The sequence below is a fragment of the Ursus maritimus genome, unplaced genomic scaffold, assembly GCF_017311325.1.
Source record: "Ursus maritimus isolate PB19 unplaced genomic scaffold, ASM1731132v1 scaffold_1, whole genome shotgun sequence".
Classification (NCBI taxonomy): domain Eukaryota; kingdom Metazoa; phylum Chordata; class Mammalia; order Carnivora; family Ursidae; genus Ursus; species Ursus maritimus.
The window spans coordinates 45,404,204-45,421,879 of NW_024423343.1; the positions used below are offsets into that span (position 1 = coordinate 45,404,204).

A 17,676-nucleotide genomic window follows, 5' to 3' on the forward strand; every position below is an offset into this window, starting at 1 on the left:
GTGAATTCAATGCCAGATGAATTTGAGTCTAGTTTTTAAACACTACTTTGTTTGTAATAATGATAATAATAAATATCTTTGTAGTTCTGATTTATTATCTGTGAAATTAAGTAATTTCATTGCATTGTTTCTTTGTGTCCTTCCAGCCCTGTGTCTTTCAGTGACATTTTGTTTTATCCAGTTAAGTATCACATGTTGAAAAGCATGCTAAATCTTATTGTGTGAAAGATGTGAACATTTAGAATAACAAACTTAATGGGTTTAAAGAGACATGTGATACAATATACCTACTAATAAAATTAATGCATGAAATCAGTTTCCAATATGTTTCAATATTTTTTGTTTGGATTGCTTCACTAATTCAAATAGAGATCTATATTCATTTATCATTATAATGAACGGAGTAAGTTAGGAGAAAGTTTTTATCAAGTATAAAAATCATGATTTTGGCATGCACACTGCCAAAATAGAAAGGAGGAGACAAAATAAATGTGAGAAAGTAAACGAGTTTTAAATACTGTCTGATTAATGTCCTAAGTTTTTATGTAGCTGTGCATGAAAAGTATAAAAAACAAATTAATGGTTATAACAGTAAATTATTAACTAAGGAAACATTAAAAATTGACAACATGAATTTAAAAGAAAACAAGATTAAGAGGATTTTTATTTAAAACAATAGACATTTAATGCTTTCATAGTAACTACATTTAAAATTAAGGAAAATCTTCCTCTTTTCTTTGTCTAGAAAATTATTTTCTTATTGTATATATTTGCCTCAAAACCTAAATTCCTCTAGCCAATTTGACCCCTTTTCTTCTTTTCCTAGGAATATTCATTTCTCATTCTTTTGTTTTGTAACATTCCTAAGTTAAAACATGAAATAATGTTGCAATAGCTGCTATAGAAGTTTGATACGAAGAGTGGCTAACAAGAAAAGGGGGACAATGAAGCTGGGCCCTCACTCTTTTTAAGATCTACTCGATCCCTTGTCCACCCCATCCAAGATGCAGAAGGTGGAAATGCAGCTGTCCCTCTTCACTAAGACCTAGATGATCCCTTCTCTACCTCATCCAAGTAGCATAATGTTGGAAGGCAATTGTGCCCCTACTTTTCTTATACCCAGACTATCCCTTTCTTACTCCACCAAAGGCTTTTGCTGAGGTCAATGAAGACACTGCTGATATTCCAGCTCAAAAATAATTACATCTGCCAGTCTTGCAATTATATTAATCTATTTTATTATAATTTAAGAAAATAATGGTTCTAAGTTTATATAAAACCTTGTTCAAGGTTTTAGCAAATGCATAAGGTTCTCTGGATTAGTTTCTTTTGAAAAGACGTAAATTGTTTTAATTATGATTCAGTGCATAGGAATAACAACATGCCCTACAATAAAAATTGTGTATAAGCTTGAGAATTTTTTTCCAGTGAGCCCTTTGACTGAAGATATTTGAATGCTTACTAAGCACAACTAAGGTTTGATTTTCTCCTTTTATTTCTACTTTTATTTCCAGATTTCATTATTAGCAGGCTATATAGGTGACCTCAAAGTTTGAGCCTTGCTCTTCCTTAAAGAGATTTTTATAAAATCTTTTGTAAGCACATCCATATGTACAAGTGAGAACAAATTATTTGTGTTTGGATTGGCTGAATTAATGAGTATATCCATGTAGGTAAAAATAAATGTTTGTTCTCACTACATGTGTGAGAGGAATCATTCTAAAACAATCCCTCTAAGGATGTGTAGTTCTGTGCATTATCTTCAGAATGAAAAACGACCACAATTAGTTTTTCTTGACTTTCCCCTTGTGATTAGGACTATAATATAGTAGTTAAAGACTGAGTCTGAAGAGTTCGGGTCAAATCCCAGTTCTTCCACTTATTAGCTGTGCAACCTTGAGATATTTTTTAACCTCTCTGAACCTTATTCTCCCATTGTAAAATGAGGATGGTAATAATATAGTACTCACCTTATAGGTTTTGTTGTGAGGTAAAATCAGTTAATATACATGGCTAACTTAGCACAGTGCCTGATACCTATTCCATGCTATATAAATATTACTCATTATTATTACCTCTGGGATTCAGAGCAATACCCTTAACTTCCTAGGCCTTAATTTCTCACCTGCAAAACAATTATTTGTAAGTTCCTCTTTGCAGAAGTTGATATTTCAGACACTCATAAGATCTCTACTTATTCAGATAAATGCATCAGTTCACATCCAGTCACAAAACTACAATTAACCTTTAAAAGAGAACTCACAATAGACCTAAATTAATGCATATATGGAAACACACACAGTTCAAATGTGTTTTGTAGAAACAAGTTGAGAATATTGTCATGTAGAAGGATCACAGGGCTTTGAAGCCAAAAGAACTTTAACTTTCCTTTGTCTTTTTAAAACTTCCAGCTTTCCAAACTTTCAGAGTTCTGCCACCATTTTCCAGGTATTTCAGCTTGAGCATTTGGTATTCTCCTCTGATTACCCCCTCCTTCTAGTCAGTCCTTCTATTGCTTTTTTCTAATAAAATGTTCATTCCTGTCTACTCTGTTTTCAGTCTACCTGTTTTGTTCAGACTATCAGTCCTGTGTGTTTTGATTATCTCCACAATCTTATGTCATCTGAACAGGGACACTAACGAAAATGAAAGGGGGATGCTAAAAAAAATGATGTATTTTAAATATACATATATTGACAGAAAACTGGGTCTGTCATTTTGGTGGATAGATAAAATAAATTATTTTAAAAGTTTTTCAATTTTCAAAAAATCACATATTGTTGGGACATGATCTACGAAAAAAATGAGCTTGGATTAATACTGGCTCAGGCAAACCAGGTGTCATAGACATGGGATAGATATCAAGGACATCAGATATACTATATATATATATTATATATATATATATAATATATATATTCCTATATCAGACGTGTTAAATAATACATTTGCTGTATGTACGGATATAGACATGCATATATATGTGTGTGTATATGTGCATATGTGTGTATATGAAGAGACAGAAAAGACAGAGACAGAATAAGGGGGGCATATATGACATGTATGAGATATAACATTTTTGACATTACTGTCCTACTTTCATACATCCATTACATTAGGGTCAGAGGATCTTCAATCAAGCAAGTTTACATATTTCTCTTGCTTTACAGAAAAATAAAAAACAGATACATTCTTTGTGTTAATTTAGCCTCATCCACTTGTCTTAGATTTGTCTGCATTATCTGTTAGCCCTCTAACTATTCCAGATTTTTGTCTCACAAAATACAAGATTTTTCTGTCCCTTCCAAATAGACATTGCCATTAAGTAGAACTTACCTACTCTGTTATTAGTAAACACAAATTACCCATTCTTATGGCTCCTGATGTTTGGTTTCTCCTTCCTAAAATTCACTGGCCCTCCTCATGTAAGCTGCCTTTTCACTCCAACAAGGAAGTCTTCTTCCTCTCCCTTTCTCCTGGCTTCCTATTTTGATTCCCTTAATGCTTATATTACTTGATGCTGTTTTAGCTCTGCCTCACTGACTAGATTACAAGTTTTTTGAGGAAAGAGACCAATGTTTTATATGTTTTGCAGATCTTCTCTCCTTAGTATTCAGATCAGTGTTACACATAGGACAGGTGGCTCACATTTTTTATTGATTTTGTGATCCACAGTTATAAAAGAACAAATGATAGTTGAAAGAATGTTGACCATATTTACCAAGTCCTTCTGACCACCTTCTGCATTCATGCATCCATGTCCATTTAAGGGTAAGGTAGCATTTTATGCACATGTTAATATTTCTGCTTTATATCATATATGTGATGCCTTTGATAGCATACAATTAATAAAGTTTTAATATTTATGTGCATATAATTAATACAGTCCTCTCAATAGAGCTCACTGGTAAATATCTATCAAGAAAAATTAATGTTCTCAAGTGTTCATACTGATTCTGGGCTTTTTTTTAAAGGAATTGTTTATTTGTTTTTCTGTAATTTTTTATTTAAATATAATTCAGTTAATATATAGCGTATTATTAATTTCAGGGGTTAATTTTGTGATTCATCAGTTGCATATGATTCTGGGCTTTTTGAATGGACCTGACCCATTGATTAAAAAAGTGATTTGGAGTGCCTGGGTGGCTCAGTCCGTTAAGCAACCAACTCCTGCTTTCGGCTTAGGTCATGATCTCAGGGTCGTGAGACTGAGCCCTGCATCAAGTTCTGCGCTCAGCGGGGACTCTGCTTGAGATTCTCTCTCTCCCTTTCCATCTGCTCCTCCCCCCCCCATATGCTCTCTCTCTAAAATAAATAAATCTTTTTAAAAAGTGATTTATTTTCTTGGTTCTCATAGCATCTTTACTTCTCTATGTCAACTCTTAATAGCTTCCTTGGGACTACATCAGCTATATGCTATTTTGGAAAAACAAAATCTTGAGATAGACTTCAAAAGCCTACCAGCAACTCATTCTCGCACTTGGTCTCTAACACAGAAAAAAAGAACACCTGTATATTTGACCTAGTCCTTATTGCTTCCTGGCAGCCACTAAGTCAAGGGAAAATGATTGGGTATCATTCTGCAAACCATTTAGGTACTTGAGGCCCTGTCTCTCCTCACTGTATTCAATGTATAACCTACTGGCCAGATTCCATACACGTGTGAAAAAATGGAGAGAAAAGAAAAACATAAAACATAAACATATATACATAAACACATACATATACATATCTTTTAAAAAAATTTTGGTTATCATTGGCCTTTTACAAGAGATGTTATATAAATGGCCTGAATGAAAGTCAGACACCACCACTGATACAGTTAATTTATAGATTTGCAAGAAAACATTGTTACCTATTTGGCCTCTTGTTGAAGATTTGCTTACACTTCACAACCACGGAAAGTTTCTGCAAAGAAAATATCCCGCATAATCTAAAGAGTTCCACAGTTAATCACTAGCGCTGCCAACAATTCTGAAAAACCCCACTTCATCAAAAATCCACTTAAATAGTCCCCCAAAAGCATCCTGTTTTTCATAATGTGTCCTCAGACCCAGAAGTATAGAAACTTCCCTCTTAATTTAAATATGCCTGCATGGTGAATCTGGTGCCTTATATGCTGATTTTCTGACAAGCTGGCTCTCTAAAAATAGGTAACTTGTGGAGAGGATCCATAAGACCTTCTACTTCCTGGCAGCAGGGCTGGTGAGAAACAAAAATGTAGCACTTCCCCTCTGCCAAGACTGCTGCCAGCCAGATACAGTCACCCTAGGTGACCACTGACTGACTACTTTTGCTAATCCTTTTCTTCCTGGACCATCTCTGCTTTTAATAAGGATACATTTTTCACCCTAGTCATGCGATTCCTCCAGAGAAGTGTTTCTGAAATTTAAATATACAGATACCTTTAAAAGAAAAAAAACCACAGACTTCAACTTTGTAAATCAAAATATTTTGTATGACCTTAATTATATATCAAGTAAAATACTGTATCTCATTATGTATCTGACCATTATACAACCATCAATCAAAATTTATTCACAAATACAACTACAAACTAATGAATTAACAATACTAATTTGATTATACTTTTAACTGAAGTATAGTTGACCTACAATATTATATTAGCTTCAGGGGTCCATTTATAGTGATTTGACATATTTATTATAAAATGATCACCATAAATCTAGTTACCATCAGTCACCATACAAAGTCATTACAATATTGATTATACTCCCTATGTTGTACTTTACACCCCCATGACTTATTTTATTTTATTTTTTTAATGATTTTTTATTATATTACGTTAGTCACCATACAGTACATCCCCGGTTTCCGATGTAAAGTTCGATGATTCATTAGTTGCGTATAACACCCAGTGCACCATGCAATACATGCCCTCCTTACTACCCATCACCGGTCTATCCCATTCCCCCACCCCTCTCCCCTCTGAGGTCCTCAGTTTGTTTCTCATAGTTCATAGTCTCTCATGTTTCATTCCCCCTTCTGATTACCCCCCTTTCTTTATCCCTTTCTTCCCCTACTGATCATGCTAGTTCTTATATTCCATAGATGAGAGAAATCATATGATAATTGTCTTTCTCTGCTTGACTTATTTCACTTAGCATTATCTCCTCCAGTGCAGTCCATGTTGCAGCAAATGTTGAGAATTCGTTTTTTCTGATAGCTGAGTAATATTCCATTGTATATATGGACCACAACTTCTTCTTTTTTTTTAAAGATTTTATTTATTTATTTGACAGAGATAGAGACAGCCAGCGAGAGAGGGAACACAAGGAGCGGGAGTGGGAGAGGAAGAAGCAGGCTCCCAGTGGAGGAGCCTGATGTGGGGCTCGATCCCAGAAAGCTGGGATCACGCCCTGAGCCAAAGGCAAGACGCTTGACGACTGAGCCACCCAGGCGCCCCTGGACCACAACTTCTTAATCCATTCATCTGTTGAAGGGCATCTCGGCTCCTTCCACGATTTAGCTATTGTGGACAATGCTGCTATGAACATTGGGGTGCATATGGCCCTCCTCTTCACTACATCTGTACCTTTGGGGTAAACACCCAGTAGTGCAATGGCTGGGTCATAGGGTAGCTCAATTTTTAACTTTTTAAGGGACCTCCACACTGTTTTCCAAAGTAGCTGTACCAACTTGCATTCCCACGAACAATGTAGGAGGGATCCCCTTTCTCCACGTCCTCTCCAGCAATTGTTGTTTCTTGTCTTGTCTATTTTTGCCATTCTAATTGGCGTAAGGTGGTATCTTAGTGTGGTTTTGATTTGAATTTCCCTGATGGCTAATGATTTTGAACATTTTTTCATGTGTCTGTTAGCCATTTGTATGCCCATGACTTATTTTATAAATGGAACTTTGTACCGCTTGATCACCCCTACATACTTTGCGTATTCCTCCATCCCCTTGCCCTCCTACAACCACAAGTTTGTTCTCTGTATTTATAGGTTTTTTGTTTTTTTAGATTCCAATATAAGTGAAATCATATGGAATTTGTCTTTTTTGGACTTATTTCATTTGGCATAATACCCTCTAGGTTCAACCATGGTCTCACAAATGGCAAGATCTCATTCTTTTTTATGGCTGAATGATATTTCATTGCCTGTGTGTTTGTGTGTGTGTGTGTGTGTGTGTGTGTGTGTGTGTACACATATACCACATCTTTATCCATTCATCTAATGATGGACTTTGGGCTGCTTCCATATCTTGGCTATTGTAAGTAACACCGCAGTGAACATAGGGGTGCATATATCTTTTCAATTAGTGTGTTTGCTTTCTTTGGATACTCACTAGTGGAATTATTGGATCATACGGTATTTCTATTTTTAATTTTTTGAGGAACCTCCATATTGTTTTCCAAAGTGGCTGCATTAATATACAATCATCAATAGTACATGAGGGTTCCTTTTCCTCCACATTCTTGCCAACACTTGTCTTTTTGATACTAGCTATTGACAAGTATAAGGTGATAGACAGCTCATTGTGGTTTTGATTTGCATTTCCTTGAGGATTAGTAATGTTGAGGCTCTTTTCATGTATTTGTTAGCCATCTGTTGGTCTTCTTTTGAAAAATGTCTATTCGGGTCGTCTGCTCATTTTTTAATTGAATTGTTATTTTGGTGTTGAATTGTATAAGTTCTTTATATATTTAGAATATTAACCACTTTTTAGATGCATCATTTGCAAATAGCATCTCCCATTCAGTAGGTTGCCTTTCAGCTTCACTGTGCAGAAGCTTTTTAGTTTGATGTAGTCCCACTTGTTTATTTTTGCTTTTGTTGGTTTTGCTTGAGGAGACAGACTCCTACAATACTGGTAAGACCAATGTCCAAGAGTTTACGGCCTATGTTTTCTTTCAGGAGCTAATGGTTTCAGGTCTTACATTTAGGTCTTTAATCCATTTTGAGTTTATTTTTATATATGGTAAAGAAAGTGGTCCAGTTTTATTCTTTTGCATGAGCTGACCAGTTGTCCCAAAACCATTTATTGAAAAGACAGTCTTTTCCCCATTGTATATTCTTCCCTCCTTTGTCATAGATAAATTGACCATATAAGTTTCAGGTTATTTCTGGGCTCTTTTATTCCATTGATCTGTGTGTCTGATTTTAGGTGGCACATCCCTATTATTATATGAATTTGGTATTAACTGCTATAGAGCAGATTAGGAATGAGGAATAGGTTAGAAAATCTTGTGCTACATTATGTTGTAATTCTCTGACTACCCTACTTCTGTTTGAATAATGACCAGTTTTTGCAGGAATAAGTTTGAAAAGCATTTTTGTAAAATATATTATTAGGAAAATCCCACTTCTGTCTTTTCTAGGGACACAGTGGAATGTGGTTTCTGGTCTTCTATCACATCTTATTGCTATTATATGGATATCTTACTGGCCAATGCAAATATGATCACAGAGTACACAAACACCTAGAAATAGAAATAGAACTTTGGTCTATTTCTAGAATCAGTCCACATTGAATATGCAAACACAATTATTCTTGCCTTTAAATATTTGAGCTTTTTCAATACTGTTTGGTTCAGCGCTCTTACTCCCAAGACTTGTTTCCAGTTTCTTCATTTGATGACCTATTTTGATTAGATATCTTTTTCCTGTTCAAACTTGATAAATTCCAACTTCACGCATGTAACTTAGGGTAAGAAATATATAAGACATTCTGAACCTGAGCTCCAAAGAAGAGAATTTGAAAATTGGATATAAAAGGGAAGTTGTGACAGCTTTCTCTTTATCTGATAATTATTAAATTATCTTTGCTTAGTTATTTTTACTTTCTAATTAGTTTTCAGAGGACATATCATAGTGGTTAAGAGCATTGGCTTATGGACAGAAAGATGTGGGTTTAATTCCAGTCCTGCAATTTGCCAACTCTTTTTGTGGCCTTGAAAGAATCACACAACTCTTGGCCTCATGTTCCTCATTTGTTATATGTGGAGAGTACCAGCTCATAAAATTTTTGATGATTATGATGACATGTATAAAATTCTTATCCCCATGTTTAATATACAATAAGGGCTCAAAAGTATTAATATTTGAAGTTTTGATGATGATTACCCAGTGTCAATGGAAATTTATAGTAGGAAAAAATACTCAGGAGTATTATTTGTATACATTTTATTAGTGATAATTTTTTAATATAACTAAAGCCTGTAACCTTGATCTGAAGTATCTTCATTCAATATACTTAATGCTATGATTATCTGAAATGATACAAAGCCCTTCTAAAATTCAAACATAATTATAAAACACCAATACATATTTTGTGTCTTTGGATCATATTCTCTAATCAGAGGACATGTAAACCTGTGTTTCCAATTTTATCTTATGATCTGAGGCACAAATCAATTATACTTTTTAATGTCAGTCCAGTTCAACAATACTGAGTGGCTCCTATATAATGGGAATTGTCATAGGGACTAGGAGTCTGAATAATAAATAAGATGGTTTTGTTCTTTACAGACATGCCTGTGAAATGGGGTGAGGGGATAGATACAAAGATGACTTCAATGCCTACACTATATTGCTAAGACAGAAAGCTGCACAAGTGCTGTGGGGGGACAGAGTCATGATATTGTACTTTCATTGAAGGGTGTCAAAATTAAAATTTTGTTCTTTTCTAAACCTGGGATCTATCTTTTATCTAACATCTTGGATATATTTGTTTAGATGCTGGCTAATGCATGGGCATAGTTCACAATTCTGTCTTTATTCAGGGATTTTTCTAAGTAAAGCTACACTGAAAGAAAGCCAAGAGTCTTTAGAAATATCTGCACCAGTGTGCAAGGATGCTCATGAGCCATTAATGTGGAATTGAAAAAAAAAATCTACATCCATATGAGTAATGGGTTGATTAAATATACTGTAGTCAATTCAAGAAATGAACACTGTACATATTAAAAAGAATGAAATATATATGAACAAATATGGAAACATTCACAGAATATTATCAGGTATAAAAAGACACAGAGTAGTACGCTAATATATTTTTGCCCATGCAAACAATTTGGAGGAAAATATACACCAAAACATTGATAATGGTTAAGGGACAGGGGTCAAATTATTGAGAACTTTTGTTTTATATTTGTCATACTTTTGTATTAATTCAGTGTCTTACAGTGATAAATTATAATTAGAAAGTTAAAATCTTTATATTTTTCTTTACTAGAAAATTATGGGAAAAAAGAAGGTATTATTCAAAGGAAAGATTTATTCAATTCCCTAAAACACTCTGAGAAGACAAAAAATTTTTCAGCCATTCATGCGGTAATTCATAAATCCTAAATTCGTTGGTAAAATAAAAGTCTAAATATTAGGTATGTAAAATGGGAACAGAAAGACACCATGGTAAGGATTCAAAGTGACTATAAAATTTAAAGTTTATAATACAAATTTCAGAGAAAATTTACATAAACTACTTTAAATATAAAACTGATTTTGGAGTGCCACCTTACAGTTTAGCAGTCATACTAGATCATGGCCGTTCCTGGCAGAATATAAGTGGATCCTGAATTCTGAAACCTATCATAGACCCTCTAAATGGAAGCTATCCAACTTGTTATTAATGGCGAGATCAAGACAGAATGCATTTGGTTATTAAATTCCCTTTGGAAAATGAACAGAAGTCAGGTTAGTGTCTTTTTATTCTATCTTAAATACCTGTGAATAATTATAATCTAGACCAAAAAAACTACATGTACAACTACTTCAAAACCTTTATATTTTCTTTCATTGTAGATATCATTGTCTGGATTTTGAATAGGTGAGTGCCTATGTTTATCTAGAATAAATACATTAATTGAAAACAGTCAAGTCTATCTCCTCATGAGGTACAAGAAATTCAATTTCTTCATCTTTGGGGATTGAACTAGACTATAATCAAGGACTCAAAAAAATATTAGAGCTAACATGTCCTTGAGAAACTATCTGCTTCATTATATTAATCATATTGTTGTTGTCTATGCTAAAGTAATCTAATGATAGTCTTTTTTTTTTTTTTTGAGAGGGAGAGAGAGCGGGAAGGGGAGGGGCAGAGGGAGAGAGAGAATCCCAAGCAGGCTCCATGCCCAATGCAGAGCCCAATGTGGGGCTTGTTCTTACAATCCCAAGATCATGACCTAAGCCAAAATCCAGAGTCAGATGCTTAACCAACTGAGCCACCCAGGTGCCCCGATCCAATGATAGTCTTAACTACTTAGAGTTCAAATGATTTTAGGAGAAATAATTAGTTTACATAGCAAGTATAATTCATGTTCTGAAGAATAATGGCCTTATAAAAACTCCCCATCTGATAATTATTGTATTAAAAAATGTTTAAAGTTAACTATGATACAACATTCTTAGTAATTAATTTCAAACTTTAACCCACTATCAAAATACTTGTATTCTTAGTGTTAGGAACCACAATATTTACTGGGTAAAAGGTGAGTTGTATTTGATAATCTGTGTAGGTAGTGATTAAAATCAGGGCAAACAAAGTGAGATGGATGAACAACTGTCATCAGGTCAGTCATGGACAGATGCTTTTTGAGTAGAAGCCAGTATCGGGTAAGAGGGACAATTCAAGTCTATAAACCAATACCCAGGATGTCAGAAGCAACACACCAGACATCCTCTGGTTGAGAGGTCAAACAGTGTCAGGTAGAGGCAATCTGATGCTTGGGACAAATTAACTGGTAGTGAAACTCTCTAATGGCATCTGTGCTGGTCAACTATCTGTTTGCTTTCAAACTAATCCCCTGCCTTCTTCTTGCTCTGTCCCATACATATGTTGTACCCTTTCCCTTGGCTTTTAAGTAGATTTGGTGAATGGCAGACATTGTTGGAAGACTCGGTGACCAAAGGAAGACAGAAGCTAGGGTACCTCTCCCCACCAAACCTATAGTATATCCTCCATGGTTTCAGAGCCTCCTCCATTGTTACCTTCAGTCTGGATATTGTAGCCCCACATGTAACAATCTAGCTTGTTCTCTTTTGAAATAGCCTTGATTTTGTTATGGGGCTAAGTTTACTACAGGGTAAAGGAAAAGAAGGATGAATTTACTTCATGTCATCAGAAAATTCTCTCTGTCCTGGAATAAGGAACTTCAGGTAGAACATTGCTCTTAAGACATAATTATTAACATTTGTAAAGAAGAAGTGTACAACTTACAGGTACATATATATATATATATATATATATATTATCTTCAACTTACTGTGGGCTAATAAATCTTGTATACAAAATGCAGAAGTGAAATTGAGGTATAAGTCATATCATCATACTCCTATATCAGCTATGAAGTATCTGTGGGTGCTTGCTGAGAAATAAAAAAATAGCAATTTTCTCAGTTTCTCAAATTAGGCTAATTGTTTGAGGAGTATTTCTTTTGTTTCTAAATACACATGATGACTTTGGAAACTCCTGGAGATAGAAGTGGTAGCAACTGATAGCCATCTCATATTCTAGGTTCTGGATTAATGAGAATCCAGAGCATATATATTGGAAGAGTTTGCACAATAGTAGGGCTCTATCACAGTATATCTCTATTATACTGTTAGAAAATTCCTCTTAACATAAACCATTATTGGAAGCAGGAGACTTCAATAGTTTCTAGAAAGTTGAGCATACATTCTCACCAAAGAACATATTGATTTTGACTTATGATGGCAATAATCATGCACTATAACTCCCAAATAGAATGATGATGATGTAAAAGATAAATTAGGCTACGTGATTTTGAATGTTTTAGTCTTACAGATCCGAAGGTTTTCTTTTAAAAATTAGTGTTTGTAGACCTAATCAAAGACCTAAATAATACAGTATTCTTTAGCTGATTACAGTTCTTGAATTCTGACACAGAATTTTCATCTCTCTAAAATGTCTTATATGTTCTTTCTATAGTATTCCCACTCCTGTTTTCCAGAATTTCTCTATTATATGAGCCATTATATCAAGACACTCTAATCTTCATTTAAATTATCAAGAAGGCAGGAGATAAATGCAGATTCCTATTTTTTCATGTCTAATTAGGATTATTGTTCATTAATTCGGATTAGATAAAATAATTTCTGCATTTTCCCCTCAAATCATTTCATTTTATTTCTTTTCTAGTCTTTTCATCTGGGGTTCACTTGCCATCAAACCATTTACAGCTTTCTGCCCAACCTATTGGCCTTCATTGGCTGGATTCCTCCTGCCAATTTTGTATATATAGCATACCCTCTTTGTCTGCATTTGCTGTGCCCCATCTCACTATTTGGCAAAGCCACTAAAGTTTTCTTATATTGATTTCTCACCATCTACCAACTTGCCTGCAATATTGGTTTACTAATATCAAGTGGTTTAAGTCTGTTGCTAGAGTACCAGCTTCCCCTCACTGACAGGAATTGCCAAAAGAGCTAAAAACTACCATTGTACTGAAACTATTTCTCTGCTTTGCCTTAAGAAAATGAGTGATCCTTTTATTACCCTGGTTGCATTTTCTTTCTTCTGTTCCTAAAGTGGTTGGTCCCATGGTCATCTGGTTTAAACCTGTAAATGTTCTATCTTACTGGCTTTAGCAATATTCCTCCTTTTGCAAAAACATCTAACTCATTGAGAACTGATACTTCAATTCACAAGAAAACTATTACTAAATCAAGTAATCTCTTCAGGGATCCTTCTCTGAAGATTAAAGTTAGAATTTGCTACACCTGAATTCCTATGCTTAAAATTGTGAATACATTACATCATTTAGAACTTTAATAAAAAAATAAATAAAATAAAAATAAAAAAACAAAAAAACAACTCTTCCTCAGCTTCAGTGCGCATGTCATTATATGACATATGTATAAGGATTGCTCATCAGGACTTTTAACCCTGAAGTTGAACATTCATGAACAAAAAGAATGTGTAAACATTGATAATTTGTTAAATTTGTTAACGTGAGTATGGTTAACAAATTTTTATAAAATTTTTTATTAAAGATTTTATTTATTTATTTGACACAGAGAGAGACAGCCAGCGAGAGAGGGAACACAGGCAGGGGGAGTGGTAGAGGAAGAAGCAGGCTCCCAGCGGAGGAGCCTGATGTGGGGCTCCATCCCAGGACCCTGGGATCACGCCCTGAGCTGAAGGCAGACGCTTAATGACTGAGCCACCCAGGCGCCCCAAAAGTTTTCTAAATTTTTTAATAGTGGTTTCTTTTATGTACAACTAGTTTTTTTTTTTTTTCATTATAAAGAGTTACCATAGCATCTCCCTTTAACAAATAGATCTACTTTTTTATTTATTAGAGATAGGTCTTACTGTAGTGGACAGTTGGAGATTAATAAAGCATTTTTCTGGAGTTGAAATACATGAATTTCACTGGGTACTACTTTTATTCATTCAGATTGCTGTTTTACATAAATATACTATAAGAGCATAATCAAAAACAATAAATAATATGAAAGTTTCAGATTAACTATCATATGATTTACCATATTTTCTTGATGTTCTTAGAATTTTACGGTCCTTCCTGGTGTCTGACTCCAGCAGACAGAGGATTGTGTCAAGCGAATGAGAACCGATTCTACTACAATTCAGTCATTGGGAAATGCCGCCCATTTAAGTACAGTGGATGTGGAGGGAATGAAAATAACTTTACTTCTAAAAAAGCATGTCTTAGGACTTGTAAGAAAGGTATAAAGGACATTTTTCCTATTAATTCACTAGTGTTTAAGATAACAATTGCATTGAAATTATGAACAAATTTTAATATGAGAAAAATACACAATTCTATTTATAATAAGAAACAAAATACTATAAATTTAGGTAATACATGTCCCCTTTTCAACTACATTTACTTGATATTGCTGGAGATGTTAACTACAATTCCTCATAATATGTCTTTCACAGAAAAATAATCTATTTGAAACAAAACAATTTATTCTTTTAATATTTACATACTAAGTTTTCATTTTAAATGATTATACCAAAATATTTTTAAACTATCTTATAATACAACATTTTAATGTAGTTACTAGTTTTCTTCTGAATATAAAAATGATGCATGTTTATAGAGTATTAATATATAAATAAAAATCACATATAATTCCACCAACCATATTTAGCCACATGTTTGCTTTAAAAAAATGAGCATGTATTTCTAACTGAAGATGAGTAATAAAAATCAGAAACATGCTTATTCATTTTTGCTAATTCTTATATATGTGAAATGACTTCCTTAGAAATAGCTTGTTTTGCATAAAGACAAATTAAAGCCTTAAGAATTTTTTTTTGGTTTTATATATTAAAAGATGATTTGAGAAAATTTTAGACAAATGTTTTATTGTATTACTTTATTATGCAAAATAAATTTGTTTCTCTTCCTTCTGTAGGTTTCATCCAAAGGATATCAAAAGGAGGATTAATTAAAACCAAAAGAAAAAGAAAGAAGACAGTGAAAATAGTATATGAAAAAATTTTTGTTAAAAAAATATAAATTTGTTACATTATTACATCAGTTCTAAATATTTTGGATGAAACTTTTCACTATAATTTTTTTTTCTTTCCTGAAATCCTTTTAATGAATATTTCCATGAATTTTCTATGTATGTATTAACCACTATTAATACATTTGTATCAGAATTAATTTCTCTATCTAATCAAAGTGCATATTCAAGGGGTGACTACTATGAATTTACTTATTCTCAATCCCTTTCTATTTCCCATTGACTACAAATTATAATGCTGGCCATATCAAATCAGTCCATTTTTTCATTTGGTGATCATTTGAGAATGTGTTGTCATTTATTTGTTTTGATCATGTAGACGATGATCTCCTTTATAGCCTATGCACAGATTAAAACATACAGCTATTAAAGATGAAGCAGTTTTTGGATTTCACATCTAAAATGGTGACAAGCACTTTCTTCTGTAAGGTTCACTCAATTATGCATTTAACTAGAGCTGGTAATAATACAATTCCATCACGTGCTTCCCTTCCTGGACATACTTTTTCCTCCTTTTTTATAAACCAGTACCTCAGATCAATCTTGAGCAAAACCATTATCTGAACAAAGAGAGTCAACTCTATCATGTGCCTGATTTTGATTGATTTAACCACTTTTTGTTTGCTTATGACCCATTATATTAGTAAAAATGGTTGAATAGTTGTGTGTTAATTACAGATCATGGTAAGAAGCAGCTTGGTGGAAAGGGAAGTTTTTAGTGGCGATCAAAAGGAAATCATTTATGTACTTTCCAATTTTATTGTTTAACAAAATTTTCCTCTTACCCAAAATACTAAGAATATTTAAACCTACTGAAAACTATTCATTTATCATTACGCTTGCACATAATACAACCCAGTAAGTCATCTTTAAGGCAGAGGGGAAAAAAGTCTATTTCTGTAGAAGAGGAAGATTCTACTAGAAAATCTATGTGCTATTCACTCTCAGTGACCTAACCTTTCCTTGGAGTTAATTCACTTTCTCCAGATCTATACCTTTCCTTCTCCGATCAGCTATTGCAGTCTGGCATCTCAACAGCTTCCTGGACATTTCCATTTCTATAGTGTTCATCTCTAACTTTGCATTTAAATTTGAACTTGTCATCTAGAAATAACTAACCACTTCATCCACTTAGTTTAGCTTCATGACTTTTCTCTAGCAATAGTACTAGAATTCTGCCTGTTCCTCAGCCTTGAAAGTTTGAACCCAACTTTGACTTATTTTTCTTCATATACATATCTAATCAGTCTCTAAACACTATTGCTTCCTTTTTCATAAACTTAAGCTCCAGGCTTTTTGCCTCTACTGCATTCTTCACATCAGTATTGATTTAATTCCTAAGAATTAATTCCATATATTTCTGTACCACTCAAAAATCCATCAAGGACTCACTAGTTGGTACTTAACCCCACCCCATTCCCCACATTTTTATTTTGTTATATATATTTTTGGACTTAACTAGTGCTCTCTTTCTTGACTATTTCAATTTAGTTAAAAGGGTATACACTGTTCACTGAATGCATCTTTAATTACTCAGCTTATTCATGCTGATTTCCTACCTAAAAATATGATCTCTTCCTGACTATCCACATGAATTCAGGTCCAGCTGATGTGAGCTATAAAATCACTATGTTTTGAGGCTGAATATGAAGTCCTAAGATACAATTAAAAATCATTTTCATCCTATGGCACAAAATTGTATCATTATAAAATAGTGTCAATTTGCTCACTTAAAAATTTTATATCTTGATTTCAAATATAATACTTATACATAATATATACATAAGTAATTGCCTTAAACTGGATCTTTGCTGTGGAATTTGGGACTTTTGGAAATCAAAATCCCTGTGAAATATGCTTTGTTGTCATTTATACATGGATAGCAACACCTTTAAATAAAGGGCAATGTCTCCTTAGGTCAAGTGACTAGTTGCCACCAATGACATATAAATAACACATTAGTGAGTTGAATGTTCTCTCCAAAAACCATTCGTGGATTCATTATTTAATCAAGAGAGACTCACACTGAGATAGTTTGCAATGTTTAATTCATGAGAATATTATTTTTACTGTGTTTTTAGATAAGAAGCTCTCTGGTGGTACTGTCTTGCTTTGTTTTACATAATCAAATACATCTAACTGTGAATTTTATAGAGAATTACATTATACAGCATTTATATATATTTAC

The 17,676-nt window shown here is 33.6% G+C and overlaps 1 protein-coding gene across 8 annotated transcripts in view; it reads left to right on the forward strand.

The window, feature by feature from the left end:
* TFPI (tissue factor pathway inhibitor) overlaps window positions 1-16,573 on the forward strand; it is a 63,798-nt gene extending 47,225 nt beyond the window's left edge. For 7 of the 8 annotated variants that reach the window (XM_040643048.1, XM_040643054.1, XM_040643057.1 and 4 more), the window contains 2 exons: window positions 14,497-14,676; window positions 15,375-16,573. In XM_040643048.1, the coding sequence (XP_040498982.1) occupies window positions 14,497-14,676; window positions 15,375-15,478 (284 nt within the window). In that variant the 3' untranslated portion in view covers window positions 15,479-16,573. Of the gene's footprint in view, window positions 1-10,769; window positions 10,795-14,496; window positions 14,677-15,374 lie in introns of all 8 variants that reach the window. The other variant, XR_005838145.1, reaches the window with a different exon arrangement.
* Window positions 16,574-17,676: the final 1,103 nt, after the last annotated feature.